Source organism: Hirundo rustica, chromosome 6, assembly GCF_015227805.2.
Source record: "Hirundo rustica isolate bHirRus1 chromosome 6, bHirRus1.pri.v3, whole genome shotgun sequence".
NCBI lineage: Eukaryota > Metazoa > Chordata > Aves > Passeriformes > Hirundinidae > Hirundo > Hirundo rustica.
Genome location: NC_053455.1, coordinates 8,705,404 through 8,719,560, shown reverse-complemented (window position 1 = coordinate 8,719,560; position 14,157 = coordinate 8,705,404). Strand labels below are relative to the sequence as shown.

Here is a 14,157-nt window from a genome sequence, read left to right as displayed (position 1 = left end):
ATCAGCTACTTTTAAAGCTGTGTTTGCTGGCTTGGATGTGCTAAAATCTCTCCACAGAGTCTTCAGAGCCTGAATGTAATGTGTGTTGTTAAGGTGGGGATATATTGACTTTCTTCAACAGAGGACTGGTTGCAGTGTGTGCCCTACGTGCTGGAGAGCTGGGACCTGCTGTAGTTGGGCTTTACATCACAATTACTCGGAAAAAAGCAGGGCTACCGGATAGTTTTTGGTCAGTCCAGACACACTTCTCACTTTGTCTTGTCTTTTTCTTTCAGAACAAGCCGTTCACGATGTCAATCAAAAAGGAAGGTGCCCACAAGAAGTGGGCTGCCCTGAAGGAGAAACTCGGACCCCAGGAGACTGACCAGTCAGAGGCCAACCTGGAGAACGCAGAGCCGGAGCTGTGCATCCGCCTCCTGCAAATGCCCTCCGTGGTGAACTACTCCGGGCTGAAGAAGAGGCTGGAGAACAGCGACGATGCCTGGATGGTTCAGTTCCTGGAGCTGTCCGGGCTGGATCTCCTCCTGGAGGCCCTGGACAGGCTGTCTGGGCGAGGGGTGGCCAGGATATCCGATGCCTTGCTCCAGCTCACCTGCATTAGCTGTGTGCGAGCGGTCATGAACTCCCACAAAGGCATAGAGTACATTGTGAGCAACGAGGGCTACGTCAGAAAACTCTTCCAAGGTGAGGAGACATCCTCCTGCTTCGTCCAGCACATGTGGCATCGGTGGGGGGCACTTTCCTGTTGCTTATCCTCCTGCCCTGCACCAGGCTAGTTGGAAATCGTTGATTAATGAGATTGTTTTCTTCTTTAAAATAACACTGCTATGAAATCACCTTGTCTTTGCCACCCAGTGCTATTTCCACACAAATATTGTCATAGTTTACTGAGAAACTGGGGGTAAACCCACCTTATCTATATACAAGCATGAGAAATCTTCAACCCTTTGGCTGTCAGCAGACATTTGCTGTTCAGTCTTCGAGAGCTCCAATGACAAAGAAGAGGAACTGAAGTGTCTTGGAGTCTTGTAGCGTGTAAAGAGGAGGGAAAGTGGCATGTTTGGACTCAAGAGAGCCTGTTCTCTGTGCTGCTCACTCTGCTCCTTCTGGAAGATGGTGGGTAACACCACTTTCCTGCTGTTCACTTGGCTCGTTGTTAACTTTGAAATTCATCAGGGCATCTCGTAGAAATTATTGAACAGCACTTAGTGGTGCTGCTGCTGGCAGGATAACTTCTGTTATCTGCTCCACAGAGATCACAGCTGTACCCAGAAACACATATTAATAGCTTTTTAAAATGCATTTAGTCTGAAAGATTATTTGCCTGCCTCTTCAGTTTTAAAGTCCCCTTCCTTCCTCTTCACCCTACATTTTCTTAGCCTATATAAAAAAAGGACCTGGCATTTTTGCACTGTGAAAACAGGGGGGTGTCCTGGACTTTTCAGTGTTGGAGCTTCTTTGTGCTCTAATGTAGGAAAAATAAGACAGCCTAGTGCACTTTCTCCCAGCTCCCAGGGCTCACAGAGAAAGAGTGCAAAAAAAGAATACATGGGGACCCATTGGAACAATTGCTCTAACTCATATGCATATTGAGATTTTCTGCACTAAAAATAAGAGTCATTAATCAAAGAAAATTGTTCATCTGCTGATCTAGAAAATACATGAAAATGGGAAATAAATTTTGTGAGTGCTGAAAAATCTTGGCTGCTGTTGCAGCATGTCACTGGGACATGGAAAAGATGAATAACTACAAGCTGCCCCAAAATGCCAGTGGGATACCTGTAGCATTTACTGTTCTCACTAGAAGTTACCATCACATAATGATGTTGGGATGGGATATCTGTACATAAAGATATTTCTCTTCCCATATTCCATTGCAATGAGTCCCCTCCTTCAGTCTCTTTTCTACTACTGCTCATAATCCATGTAGCAGAAGAAATTGAGATTCAAACATTAATGTCATTATAAATTCTGCTTTGTTTTCTTCTGTTTTTCCTACAGCACTTGACACAACTAATGTCATGGTCAAAAAGCAAATATTTGAGCTCCTGGCTGCACTGTGCATTTACTCATCAGATGGCCACTCTTTGGCTCTGGATGCCTTGGACCATTACAAGGCAAGTGTTTGGTTGGAGCAGGAGGAATGGCTCAGCTTTGATCCATCCAGACAGATCCATGTACCACAGAAGAGGGTGGGAATAAAGTTTATTTTGCATTGTTTAGGTAAGAGAAGTAAGGGTTTATAAAGTGAAAGCTCCAGGAGGTTTTCTGTGGTCAGTGCAGATCTATGGTGCTGTTCTGTGACTTGTGTGGACAGATGACTGCCAGCCACAAGGTGCTTTCTGGCAGCAAATGCACCACCAGCACAGTACATGTTGGCACATCCACAGCTTTCACTGCCCACGAGCTCAGGTACATGCATCAGTTACCAGAAAGCACAAAGGGATCCAGGAGGCGTTTTCAATGGCTTTCTCTGCCAAGCAGCCCCTACTCCACAGTGGAGGACTGCTGCTTTTACCTCTGTCTTCCTGTGCCATGCACAGTGGGATAAACAGAGGATTTCAGATGCTAATTCCATCTGAGAGCCTGCACTACAGTCATGGGCATTTATGTCTAAATAGACCATTCTTGCCATAATATCAGTTGTGTTACCAACAGAGTGTGAAGAACCAGCAGTATCGATTCAGCATCATAATGAACGAGCTCTCCAACACAGACAATGTGCCATACATGGTGACACTGCTGAGTGCTATCAATGCCATCATCCTGGGGAAAGAAGAGCTAAGAACAAGGACACAAATCAGAAATGAGTTCATAGGTAAGGATGTTTGTTACATCTTTCCCTGGAGAAAATCAGTTACCAAATGGATTTTTTTTTCACATGTATCCATATTAGATACTGGATATTAGGAAAAAAGTTTTTTACAGAAAGGATGATAAAGTACTGGAATGGTTTGCCCGGGAAGGTGGTGGAGTCACCATCCCTGGATGTGTTTAAAGAAAGACTGGATGTGGCACTCAGTGCCATGGTTTAGTTGAGGTGTTGGACCCAATGATCTTGGAGGTCTCTTCCAATCTAGTGATTCTGTGATTCTGCGATAAGGTGCCTGAGGAGGCTGGGGAGCAAAACTGTAAATATTAATCTTCTTCTTTCTTTTGACCTTTATTCTCAACAGCCTTTCTGTCAACAGATTTTTTTTAACTTGACTGCTTTCCCATAGCTTTGATCTTTTCTGGAATCCCAGCAGCACCGTATCACTTGAGCTTCATCAGAACATTTCTATAACCAGCCATCTTATGTGGCCACATTTCCATATACTGCACCTACTTCTAAGAGCTGATAAAGCTTCTTCACTCTGTGTCCGTTCAGTTGAGCCACAGAGGCTGTCCCATGGTTCAGAAGTTCTTTCCAACTGCTAGAATCCCAGGCTCCTAGGTACCATTGTTGGGATTCACTTCACATACTGGATGCATCTGAGTTGGTGAGCCTGGGCTCCATTTCTCTCCATGGACATCAGGGAATATTTGACTGTATCAGACTGATTTTAGATATCTAATTGGGACTGAGGTCACTCATGCCCCAAAACTGCCTGTGTCTCTCTGTAACCCCAGGGGGATTGTGCAGTGGCTCATACAGGTGCTGCAGATGTATGCTGTGGTGTCTTATCATGTACCAGATTGACTCTACGCACTTTGACAGATCCATCTGAAGATATTTTCACTTTTTTTCTCTGCAAAAAGTGTTTATGAGCATAGCATATATAAAAGTCATAACAAATAAGTACCAAGTGGGTCATAATGCAACAATTTCTATTTTTTTCCCCTGCCAGGTCTTCAGCTGTTGGATGTTATAGACAAGCTAAGGTAAGGATCGCTACTTAATTTGTTTTTAAAATGAGATTGACAGTGAAGTAGCTGTGGAAACTTAATACTTATCCAGCCTTCTGTTGTGTGAAGTGCAGTGTGCCTGGGTGGAGTGGGCCATGCTTGTATGCACCCATTCCACGGGAGCTAGAGGCATTTGGCCAGTGTTGAGATGCTCTTGCCAAGCACAGTGTCACGGGGACAGCTGTTGGCACAGATGGCATGCACAGAGGCTCTGGGCACAGATGGAGTAGCAATGTCCTCATTGAGGCTGTTTCAGACTGAATCTGAAGCAATGCTGTGGGCTCACTGAGCAGCTCACTGTGTTCAAAACCATTTCACTGCTGCTGTTGGTCCCAGAAGCATCCAGCTAAAACAATTTACTAATGCATATCTGAATGTAATTTAAAAATTACGTTCTATCAGAAGCATCTGTGATAAATTGTAGAATGCAGTTTATGTGAGTTGCAGTTATCCATGTAACTGGAATTTCTCCATCCAACACCATAAAAATTAGGGAAGAGAAGGTCTTCTAATAGAGCAGCAGCTGTAAAATTCTGGCACTGAATGGTCTTGAGAGAACTGAAAGAGTCAGCTTTAGAGTGTCCGTGCTTTTTTAAATCCAGTTTTGAGTAACAGAGAAGACGATTTTTCAAATAGAAACATCACTGGAATATTTTCAGTTAGTCTTGACTTTAAAAACAAAGGTGGCAGCTTGGTTTCAAAAAGATCAGAATGCCACTTTGTTGTTACATCTCCAAGGAGAGTTCCATAGCAAGCCTATACAGGGCCAGATTATGCCATGAGAAGTCCCATTCCTTTGTATGTGCTGATTGTAAGAAGAGGTACATTCGATTCAAAAAAGGATGCACTGATGGCATCTCATCCTTTATAGATAAGGTAGAGTTGGATCCTTTCAACACCAACCAGCTGAGTCTGAGAGGCAAAGAGATAAAAGCCATTTAATAAAAACAATAAAATAAAAAATTAGCGAAGGGCTCCCCAGTGAAAATGAGTGCTGTAATATTGCAGAGACATCGAGGAGGAGGATCTGCTTATCCAGTGTGACACATTTGAGGAGTTCAAAATAGAGGATGATGAAGAATTATTGAGGATGTGTGATGGGATAAACATGAATGATCATCATGAGGTCTTTTCATCTCTCTTCAATAAAGTAAGTTGCCCCTCTCATGGGGTGCGAGGTCACACAATGGCGAAGTTAATCCACTTTGCTTTGAACCAGCCTTGCTGTGACAGAAGCTGCTCTGTCTTCCAGGTGAGCCGCTCTCCAGTCTCTGTCCAGCTGCTGTCCATCCTTCAGAGCCTGCTGCACTTGGAACCATCTCATCACTCCAGCCTCCTGCTGTGGGAGTCCTTGGATGCCGTGGTGAACAGAGCCCTTTTACTCGCCAATGACAGTAAGAATGACATATCCCTCCAGCCTTGCACACTCCTCTTGCTTTCCCTTGTCCCGTAAAAGTCTTTCCCCAATGTGCAGGAAATAATCTGTGGGACTTGGTAAGAACTGAACAGAAGCTGGGGCGAAGCTACACCTTCTCTATAAGGTCAAATGAAGCTTCATCCATGTGGGTGGCCACATTTAGCAGTGGGCTTGGGATGGTTAATTCCTGATCTTTGGCTGATGGGAGTCAGTGGGAATCTGTCCTCACTGGCATCCTGCCGCTGGTGCTGGCCTGTCTTGCTGGCAGGCGTGCTCAAAAGTGTTTGTGGCCTGGCCACATGGGAAGGGAATTGCCTAGAAGCCAAAAGTGTGGCTGTGTAAAGTGACACCAGGAAATGGGCTCTCCATGGCTCCAGATCTGCTGCTTGATGAGGGTTGAATTGCATGAACCAGCCTGTGGGCCTCGTTCCCTTCCCTGACTCTGACTCATTTCTCTAGTCCAAGGGAACACAGTTGAAGAAGTCATTGAGAGGCTGCTGTCTATCAAAAAACATCCCAGCAAGCAAAAGCGAGCTGAAAACCGCCTGTCTGGGAGCACAGCTGGAGGCATCCAGCGTGAACCAGAACCATGTGCACGTGCAGCTCGCTGTCCAGTGGGATCGTCAAACCCCACCAGGCCACCAGTGGCATCCTCAGGGCCGCTGGCCAACGAGAAGAAGATCTCATCCTGCCAGTTCACAGCCTGCTGTGCTCTGCCAGAGAAATCTAACCCTCTCTCCAACACTGCTCCCAACCCGGCACCTCCAGCCCCACCACCTCTACCCTCTGGCACAGCAGCCATGAACCCCACATCCCCCATGACAAATACACCTCCAGCGCCTCCACTCCCTGGCATCCCTCCTCCTCCACCCCCACTGCCTGGCATGGGGAGCATCCCTCCTCCTCCACCCCCACTGCCTGGCATGGGTGGTATCCCACCCCCTCCACCTCCATTACCTGGCATGGGTGGCATTCCTCCCCCTCCACCCCCACTGCCTGGCATGGTTGGTATCCCACCCCCTCCACCACCACTGCCTGGCATGGGTGGCATTCCTCCCCCTCCACCTCCATTACCTGGCATGGTTGGTATCCCACCCCCTCCACCTCTGTTACCTGGCATGGGTGGCATTCCTCCCCCTCCACCTCCGTTACCTGGCATGGGTGGCATCCCTCCCCCTCCACCCCTCCTTCCTGGCATGACAGGAGATCACATAGAAGCTGTGGTGGCCTCCCAGTTCAGCTGCTCCCTTGGCATGGGCAGGCCTCCCCGCAAGACAGTGAAGACACCAACGCTGAGAATGAAGAAGCTGAACTGGCAGAAGCTGCCCTCCAATGTGGTGAGAGGTGGGTGCTTCTGGCATAGAGGCACTGCTGCTTTAGAGGTGTTTTATGCTGCTGCTTTTGCTTCCCAGGGGAAGAAATACTATCTTAAAGTTTGTCAGATGTGGTTGACTCTGTTTAGAGTCTGTTTAGAACTTCCCTGATTTCCTTTACTTTTGACCTACATAGCTGATATAAAAGTAACATGAAACTACTAATGTAATAGCCACTATTCCATCTGAATTAGTACTTTGGAATAGCTTGTTTATAACTAAAATACTTTGAACTCAAGAGAAAGGGATGAGAATATTTTCCTAATTCACTATGATGTGCCTTAGATCAGGCTCTGATCTGAGTTCACCAAACTTTTATTACCCAGCTCATCTGTGCTTGTATCTGGGTATATTAAAGTCATGAGTAAGAGTGCCTGTGAGGATCAAATCACGTATCTCTTGATTTTTTGGGTTACATTTCTCTCCCTTAGTAGATTCAAAGTGAAGCATGAAATGTGAGAAGAAGCTGGTACAAGCTGTGTCAGCTTTGTCCTAGACAATAAAGCATCCACTGCATGAAAGTAGGCAGAGGTGAAATCTAAATAAGGCATGTCTTCAATCACAAGAGCAGTAAAATGTTGGGATTATTTCAGTAGACGCTTCTACAGGCATGTCAGGGTGATGATTTTTTTTTTTTTTTAAATTTATAAGAAATTGCAGTAAAAATTAATTCAAGCAGTCCTGTAGCCAGCATATAGAAGGAGACTTGAGTTTAAAATGAAAAATGGAGAATGACACAGTCAGAAAATGTCCAAGTTGTGCCCAGTCCCTCTATTAGGATGCAAGGAAGCAAAAATCATATCAACCACAGGACTAAAAATGAAATGTGTGAGGTCCTTGTCATGCTGACACAGTTTTCCCGCCGTGGAGGAAAACACGGTTTTACAGGGAGGGATGAGACTGTACATCCTCTGTGTGCCCAGTGCTGCCTCTCCTTACCTGCTTTAATTGCCCTTCAGGCCCTTTGGATCCCACCTGTGGCACTTGCCCCTCCTTGATAACGATAATTTATCCAGGACTTAACATGTCTCTTCTAATTTCATTCATGTCCTGAAGAGTGTCCCTGCTAGCATCTCACCTTGCCCCAGGCGCCAGGAGCTTCCAGCTGTCCCTGAACACTTCCGAACGCTTTGTCTCTCTTTCAGAGGGCCACTCAATGTGGGCTTCTGTGAGCAGCAGCGGCGAGGAAACGATAGAGCCCAACTACAGCAGCATCGAGCAGCTGTTCTGCTTCCCACAGCCAACCCCCAAGGAGAAGACAGCAGCACCAGTGAAGGCAGAGCCGAAGGAGGTGAGGAGGCCCCCCTCGTTTTCTCAAGTAAAGATCCCTGCAGACAGCTCGTCTAATATGAGATATCTTCTTTTTCTTTAATGAAGATCACATTTTTGGACTCCAAGAAAAGTCTCAATTTGAACATATTTTTGAAGCAATTTAAATGGTAAGAATATGGCCAGTTTCCGTGACAGTTGACAAAACTTTGAGCAGGTTTTGCAGTATCTGGAAGGTCCTCACGAAATCTCTTCTTTGGTGTCCATGCTACTAAATCACCTGAACATTCCCCATTTTGTCCTACACTGTCTTTAAAATACTGAGTTTAGGGGTTTAATTATGTTTTTACATACAACTTCCCCATATTTTGGCAAAGGAATTACATCCCTGTTTTACAGATAGCGTTGTGGCACAGACTCTCAGGGTGACATAGACCGTGAGACACCTGGAAGTCAAATCCCTCCTCAACTCAGGGCCAATGGACAAATGAAGAATTCAATTTTCTTTTAAGATGAAGAAATGCTCAGAGACAGGATCTCAGTTGCAAGATTCATCTCTGGCCTTGAGTCATTTGATCAGGGCTAGAAGTAAGATTTAGTTCATTGCAGGGGTGCAGGTCCTGACTCTGGGTTAATTGTGGGGAGATACCTTTCCTTTTGGATTATTGTGACTCTCTACTAGGGAAAGCACAGAGTGCTTGCACAGATAAATCTCTTGGTAGTGTGTGATAGTTGAAAAGTGGTCTTTGGTTGATGGCTGGCTCTGCTCCTCCTTCCTGCAGCTCCAATGAAGAGGTGACTGCCATGATCCAGAATGGGGACCGGACCAAGTTTGATGTTGAGGTTCTGAAGCAGTTGCTGAAGCTGCTGCCGGAAAAGCATGAGGTCAGCAGGAGAGCAGTACCCTTGGTTCACAGAGCTGAACACATAGTGCAGCCCTGCAGTCTTGATTCTCTGTTTCTCATTAGATAGAAAACCTGAAGGCCTTCAAAGAAGAGAAATCAAAACTAGCAAATGCAGATCAGTTCTATATTCTCCTCCTTCAGATTCCCAGGTAAGGTTGCTGGTCATGAACTTCAGCCCAATCTGTTTCTTGGCCCAGACTCAGGGTCAGATCTGCCCAAGGATGCTCCGTAACTTAGTGAAAGACAGTGCCAAATGCAGTGCCAAGAAAGGGAAACTCTTCTCTTTGGTGATCACAGTGCACCAGCAGAACCCACATCCCTGCTGGTGCTCAGGGCAAGCAGCGGCCCCTCGCCTCCCTGCACAGGCCACACCAGTGGTTTGGTGTGGATGTGGTTGACAGCAGTGTTGTGGGGTGGCATGGGCTTGCTGGTGACGTGGGAAGGGGGCTGCTGTGCTGGCTGAGATCCCAGTGCCTTTATGCTGTGAATCCATCTCCACCCTTAGCTACCAGCTGCGCATTGAGTGTATGCTGATCTGTGAAGAGACCACCGTCGTGCTCGACATGATTCAGCCCAAAGCTGAAGCCATCCGGAGAGCCTGTGAAGGTAGAGATGGCCTGAGCTTATTTCTGGATCTGGTTTAAGACAGGAGATTTTAACCCCCACAAAACTCCCCTGGAGCTCTGCAATATTATTACCCAAAGCCCAAAGAAATTCCGTGTGGTCTATTGACTGGTTTGCTGAAATGGGATACAACTTCAGGTATCTCCCCTGATGGTCAAAGCCTTTAACGGGACCAAAGATCTTTTTTTTCTCACCCTCATCCCTTTTTTTCTGCAGCAGATGTATTCCTCAGAAACACTTTGAATGGTGAAGTGCTGGAAGTTCATCAGCCCTTTCAAAGGAGCTGAATTTAGACAGCAGAGCTGGCTACGCTGCAGCTAATTCATCCAGCCAGCATTATTTCCCAAATTGACAGCAATTTTCTCTGCTGTGAGAAAAGCCTACCCCAAACTTCCCCTGAAAGTAGCAATGCTTTAGTGTTTCCCTGCCTAGAAATGGAACCAGAAGAAAATGGTTGTTATTTTGGGTTATAAATTGCTGATGCTCCAATACGGTGAGTACGCAGAAAGTTCATGCAATAGATTTTGGCTTCCTGTGGCAGAAACCTTTGGTCCCACTCCTCTGAGAGCAGTATGCTCTTCTTGGCACTGTCAAGTGTCACCTGTCCTACAGAGCCAGTTCCCCCAACTCCTGCTGAGGGTTTCTCCAGCTGGCATCACAGCTGTCTGCTGGGATAAATTGAAGAATCCCCTAAAGTGACTTCCCAGCAGCTCAATTGTTCCTTTGCAGCTGTTCCTGCCTCAAAGCTGAGTGCTTCAGAAAGCACAGCACTGCAGCACCCAGTCATTAGAGCAAGGACAGGGACTGTACTCTCCATACCTGGTCGATAATCACCTCTACCATGAGAGACCAGGAATGGGGTGAGCGTGCCTGGTTTTAGCAGCTGGCAGGTGATCGTAGGGCAGTCATAACTGGTTTCACAGCACAGCTAAATGAAGTTGGCAAGATTAAATGTGCAGCCCAGTTACCCTTGCCCACACTGGGAAACTTGCAAGGAAGGCAGGACCTTGATTGCTGTTAGTGAGGAGGGTCCAACTCCAGGTTATTTGCCATTGGGAAATGAGAGACCAGATGTAAAGAAAGAAACGTAAGTCAGCAAAGACTTTTACAACCCATGGAACTGAATCAGTTTCTCTGCCAGTTGGGCATTGGGCTGCAAAGCCAAAATACCAGATTTGATTTAGTGGAATTCAAAATCCCAATTTCAATGTGGTTTAGGAAATGTTCTGGTGTAACAGAGGCTTTTGCTTAAAAGTCTCTTATGTTTTTCAGATCTTCTGACCAGTCATCGCCTGCCAGTCTTTTGTCAACTGATTCTCAAAGTTGGAAACTTCCTGAACTATGTAAGGACTTTTTTTTGTCTTCTCCTTCTCCATTACATTCTGTGAATGATCTCCTTTAGGGTTGTAATTTGAATGGACACAGGAGTTACATCTGCTTTCTTTCTCTCTTGTAGGGAAGTCACACAGGCGATGCCGATGGGTTTAAAATCAGCACTTTACTCAAACTAACAGAAACCAAAGCAAACCAAACCCGCATTACACTGCTCCACCATATTCTAGAGGTACCACTGCCAAGCCCTGCACAATAGGGAAGAGGGAGGGTTTTATCACAGATGAAACATTTCTCCTGCTCTGGGGTTGGCTAATGCCACATGCTCATACTCACGCCCTCCCTGGCAAGCCCCAGAGTGTCACAAGTCACGAGCATTTGAATCACTTTGGTGACTCTGGTGGAGGCTGCTTGTGGGCACTACTCCTTATTTTAAGACTTGCTCTGCTTCCCTCCAGCATCTTTTCCCACAGTGTCTGCAACTTCCTTTCACATTTGTGCAATCTGCACATCAGCAGCTGCAAACCACAGAGCACAAAGCTGTCCTGGCTCATCTGTACCCATGCAGCCTTTCTGCCTTTCCATGGACTTTCCCTTTTCCTCCAGACTACGCTCAGGCTTTTCATACTTCTCTCAAAGCCCCCATGGCTTTCCTATTTCCTGCAATGCTGTTTTTATCTTTTTTCTCCATGCTCTGCTCTGCCACCTTCATTCATCGATGTCCCTTGGTTTCAGTTATGCACATTCAAGCCCTGCTTTAGCTGGCAGTCGCTTCAGCAAGGACAGCTGTGAAAGTAAAGGATGCAATTAAGATTCAAGGCCTTTTAGTACCCTTCTGGGACTGTAGGAAGTGTCAGATTGCATCAAACCACGGTCCTGCCTCCCTCCATGCTCAAGAAGAGCTCTGCTTTGCCTTGAACTATGAGTATTTCTCAGGGTTCATCACTCTTCTATGTTTTTATAGCCAGGGGAAATGCCTTTCCTCTCTGAATGTGTAAACTACAGACAGGGGGGCAGTAGCAGAACAGAGCACAGTCATCCTTCCTGGACATTTCTGTCCAGCTGCCCCTCAGCTCCTGCCACACACTAAATAACACTTCTTTCTCTCTTCCTCTTCAGGAAGTAGAAAACAGCCACAAGGACCTACTGGAACTGCCAAAGGATCTTGAATATGTTTCAAAAGCAGCAGGGTAAAATTGTGTGTCACTTCCTTTGAATTAAAAACAAAACTAAATCCCATGCATATCAACAATGTACCAGAAATTAGGACACACACAGCTGGTATAGAGATTAACAAGATGGCATCTTACATAGTTTTAACTGAAAGATTTGGTTGATGAATGTTGAAAGCCCTTTAATATATAATAATTCTACTACAGCTGGCAACACTTAGGACTGAAATTTGCAGAGCAGTCAGTTAAAACTGCCTCCCAGACCTTTCTGAGATGTGCACTGCCTTTGTGGTGGCAGGAGCTGGTGAAGGCCAGCATTTCTGAGGTACCTCCAGGCAGGGAAAGTGAGCTAACGCTGAGCATGGCAGGTAGAGAACAGCCTTTTGAATTGGTGGACTGTTTTTGGCAATTGCCTACCCAATACACAAAGTTGTAGGTAGGCCTGCCAGCCTTTCCATAAGTATTGTGGAGGGAGGGAAGTTGTTTTCCATGAGCTTGGACTGTATAGAAAGTTCAGAGCACAGGATTCAGTTCAGTGAGGTGGTGAGAGGCAGAAGGGTGACCAAACCACCAGTTCAGACTTTTCCACTCCTTTGTCAGCTCAAGATGCTGGAGTGTCAACTAATGGCAGGGTTCTGTGTGATTTCAGAATTAATCTTGATATTATACGCACGGAGTCCGGTACCAATTTAAAGAAGTTGCTGGAGCTTCAGCGGAAAGTCTTATCATCAAATGAGGATGTGAAACAACAGTATGAGAAACCCATCCAGGTCAGTAATGGAGCTGCCTTAGATCTCCCCCATTACACACAGAGAGGTGGTGCATGGCACACTGCAGCTGAGGAACCCCACGAGAGGGGAGAAAATATTGCCACAAGGCATGCTCTCAGATTTGGAAATAGGTTGCAATGCCACACAACCCAAATGTGCATTTGCTAGCTGTGCCCCAAACCTAGATACCTTTGGTGAGGCCATTTCTTAGGGTGTGTGTCCCAACTACTCTGTCCATGCTTCTGTGTGACGCCTCACTTTAATAGAAGATAGTCACCTTCTGTGTGGATCACCAGAGTGAAGCCCTTTGCTTGGGATTAAGTTTTGTATGGAGCTTTCCATGTCTTGCTGAAGCCACTCCTGTAAACTGGCACAGCACTGTTGCCAAGATTAAAAACCATCTGCAAATCTCAATTTGTTCCCACCTGTTTCCCTGAAGCTCTGCTGCAGTTAAAAGCCAGGGCCCAGAGTCCTCTAAGCTCTAATCCTTTCTCTGTGAGTGCATTTCACTCGTCGTCCTCTGGATGGTGTTTTACTGTGTGCATTTAATGTGTTTCAGGACAGCATTGATGCCTCCAAAAAGCTGGAAGAAGAATTTGAAACCATTGAAAAGAAGAGAGAAGAACTTGCAAATTATCTCTGTGAAGACCCAAGCAAGCTGTCCTTAGAGGACATATTTAGCATCATGAAGACCTTCAGAGATCTCTTCATCCGAGCCCTGAAGGTTGGCATCTGCACACAGGATGCTGAGCATCCCTAGTGCTGGTAGCTGCTGATGGACAGGGGTGGGATGGGCACCTGAATCCAGGGGGGAACCTGGTTACAGCCTCCTGCTTTTGGCACTTGGCATGAGGTCCCCCCGTGAAGTGGTGTCTGATCCCTCCTCCACTGCATCCTCATGCAGCTCTGGTGCTGCTGGGCTTGGCCCAAACACCAGGGATTCATGATTTTGGTGCAACTTTAGCTGCAGAGCCACAAAGATCTTGTGACTTTTGGGCCAAGTGTGCAAGTTTTAGAGAAAGGGGCTTACAAAACTTAACCCTTTGCTCCAACCTGAGCAAACAGGCCCAGAAGGGGAATATGCAGTAAAAAAGCCACCTGTTTGGAAAAATCTGTGGCTTCAGTATCTCCCACTTTCACCTCAGCTAGAGGTCAGGCAGGTGAGCACACTGCAGGGAGCTGTGTGAGGCATATCATCACTGCCACCTCCGTGGGACATGGCAGAGTCCTGGCCAAGTCAGGGGTCCCCTCTCATCATTTTGGTAAGACAGCCCTTATTCCCAATGCCCATTTTATTTATTGCACAGGATGAGGCCAGGATTTCTCTTCCTTCATCTATAGATCTCCTTTCTCTTCATCAGCTTCTCTAGCAGACATTTATCCAACCTTCTCATACCACTGTTACCA

The 14,157-nt window shown here is 46.2% G+C and overlaps 1 protein-coding gene across 4 annotated transcripts in view; it reads left to right on the top strand.

Annotated features, from left to right (window-relative positions):
• Positions 1-14,157, top strand: part of LOC120754180 (inverted formin-2-like) — a 40,577-nt gene that overhangs the window by 17,963 nt on the left and 8,457 nt on the right. For 3 of the 4 annotated variants that reach the window (XM_040067509.1, XM_040067508.1, XM_040067506.1), the window contains exons 2-18: positions 276-684; positions 2,002-2,117; positions 2,659-2,818; positions 3,831-3,864; positions 4,897-5,038; positions 5,141-5,282; positions 5,765-6,649; positions 7,824-7,969; positions 8,056-8,117; positions 8,730-8,832; positions 8,916-9,001; positions 9,358-9,458; positions 10,749-10,819; positions 10,933-11,040; positions 11,928-11,998; positions 12,630-12,750; positions 13,310-13,474. In XM_040067509.1, the coding sequence (XP_039923443.1) occupies positions 291-684; positions 2,002-2,117; positions 2,659-2,818; positions 3,831-3,864; positions 4,897-5,038; positions 5,141-5,282; positions 5,765-6,649; positions 7,824-7,969; positions 8,056-8,117; positions 8,730-8,832; positions 8,916-9,001; positions 9,358-9,458; positions 10,749-10,819; positions 10,933-11,040; positions 11,928-11,998; positions 12,630-12,750; positions 13,310-13,474 (2,907 nt within the window). In that variant the 5' untranslated portion in view covers positions 276-290. Of the gene's footprint in view, positions 1-275; positions 685-2,001; positions 2,118-2,658; positions 2,819-3,830; positions 3,869-4,896; positions 5,039-5,140; positions 5,283-5,764; positions 6,650-7,823; positions 7,970-8,055; positions 8,118-8,729; positions 8,833-8,915; positions 9,002-9,357; positions 9,459-10,748; positions 10,820-10,932; positions 11,041-11,927; positions 11,999-12,629; positions 12,751-13,309; positions 13,475-14,157 lie in introns of those variants that run through there. The other variant, XM_040067510.1, reaches the window with a different exon arrangement.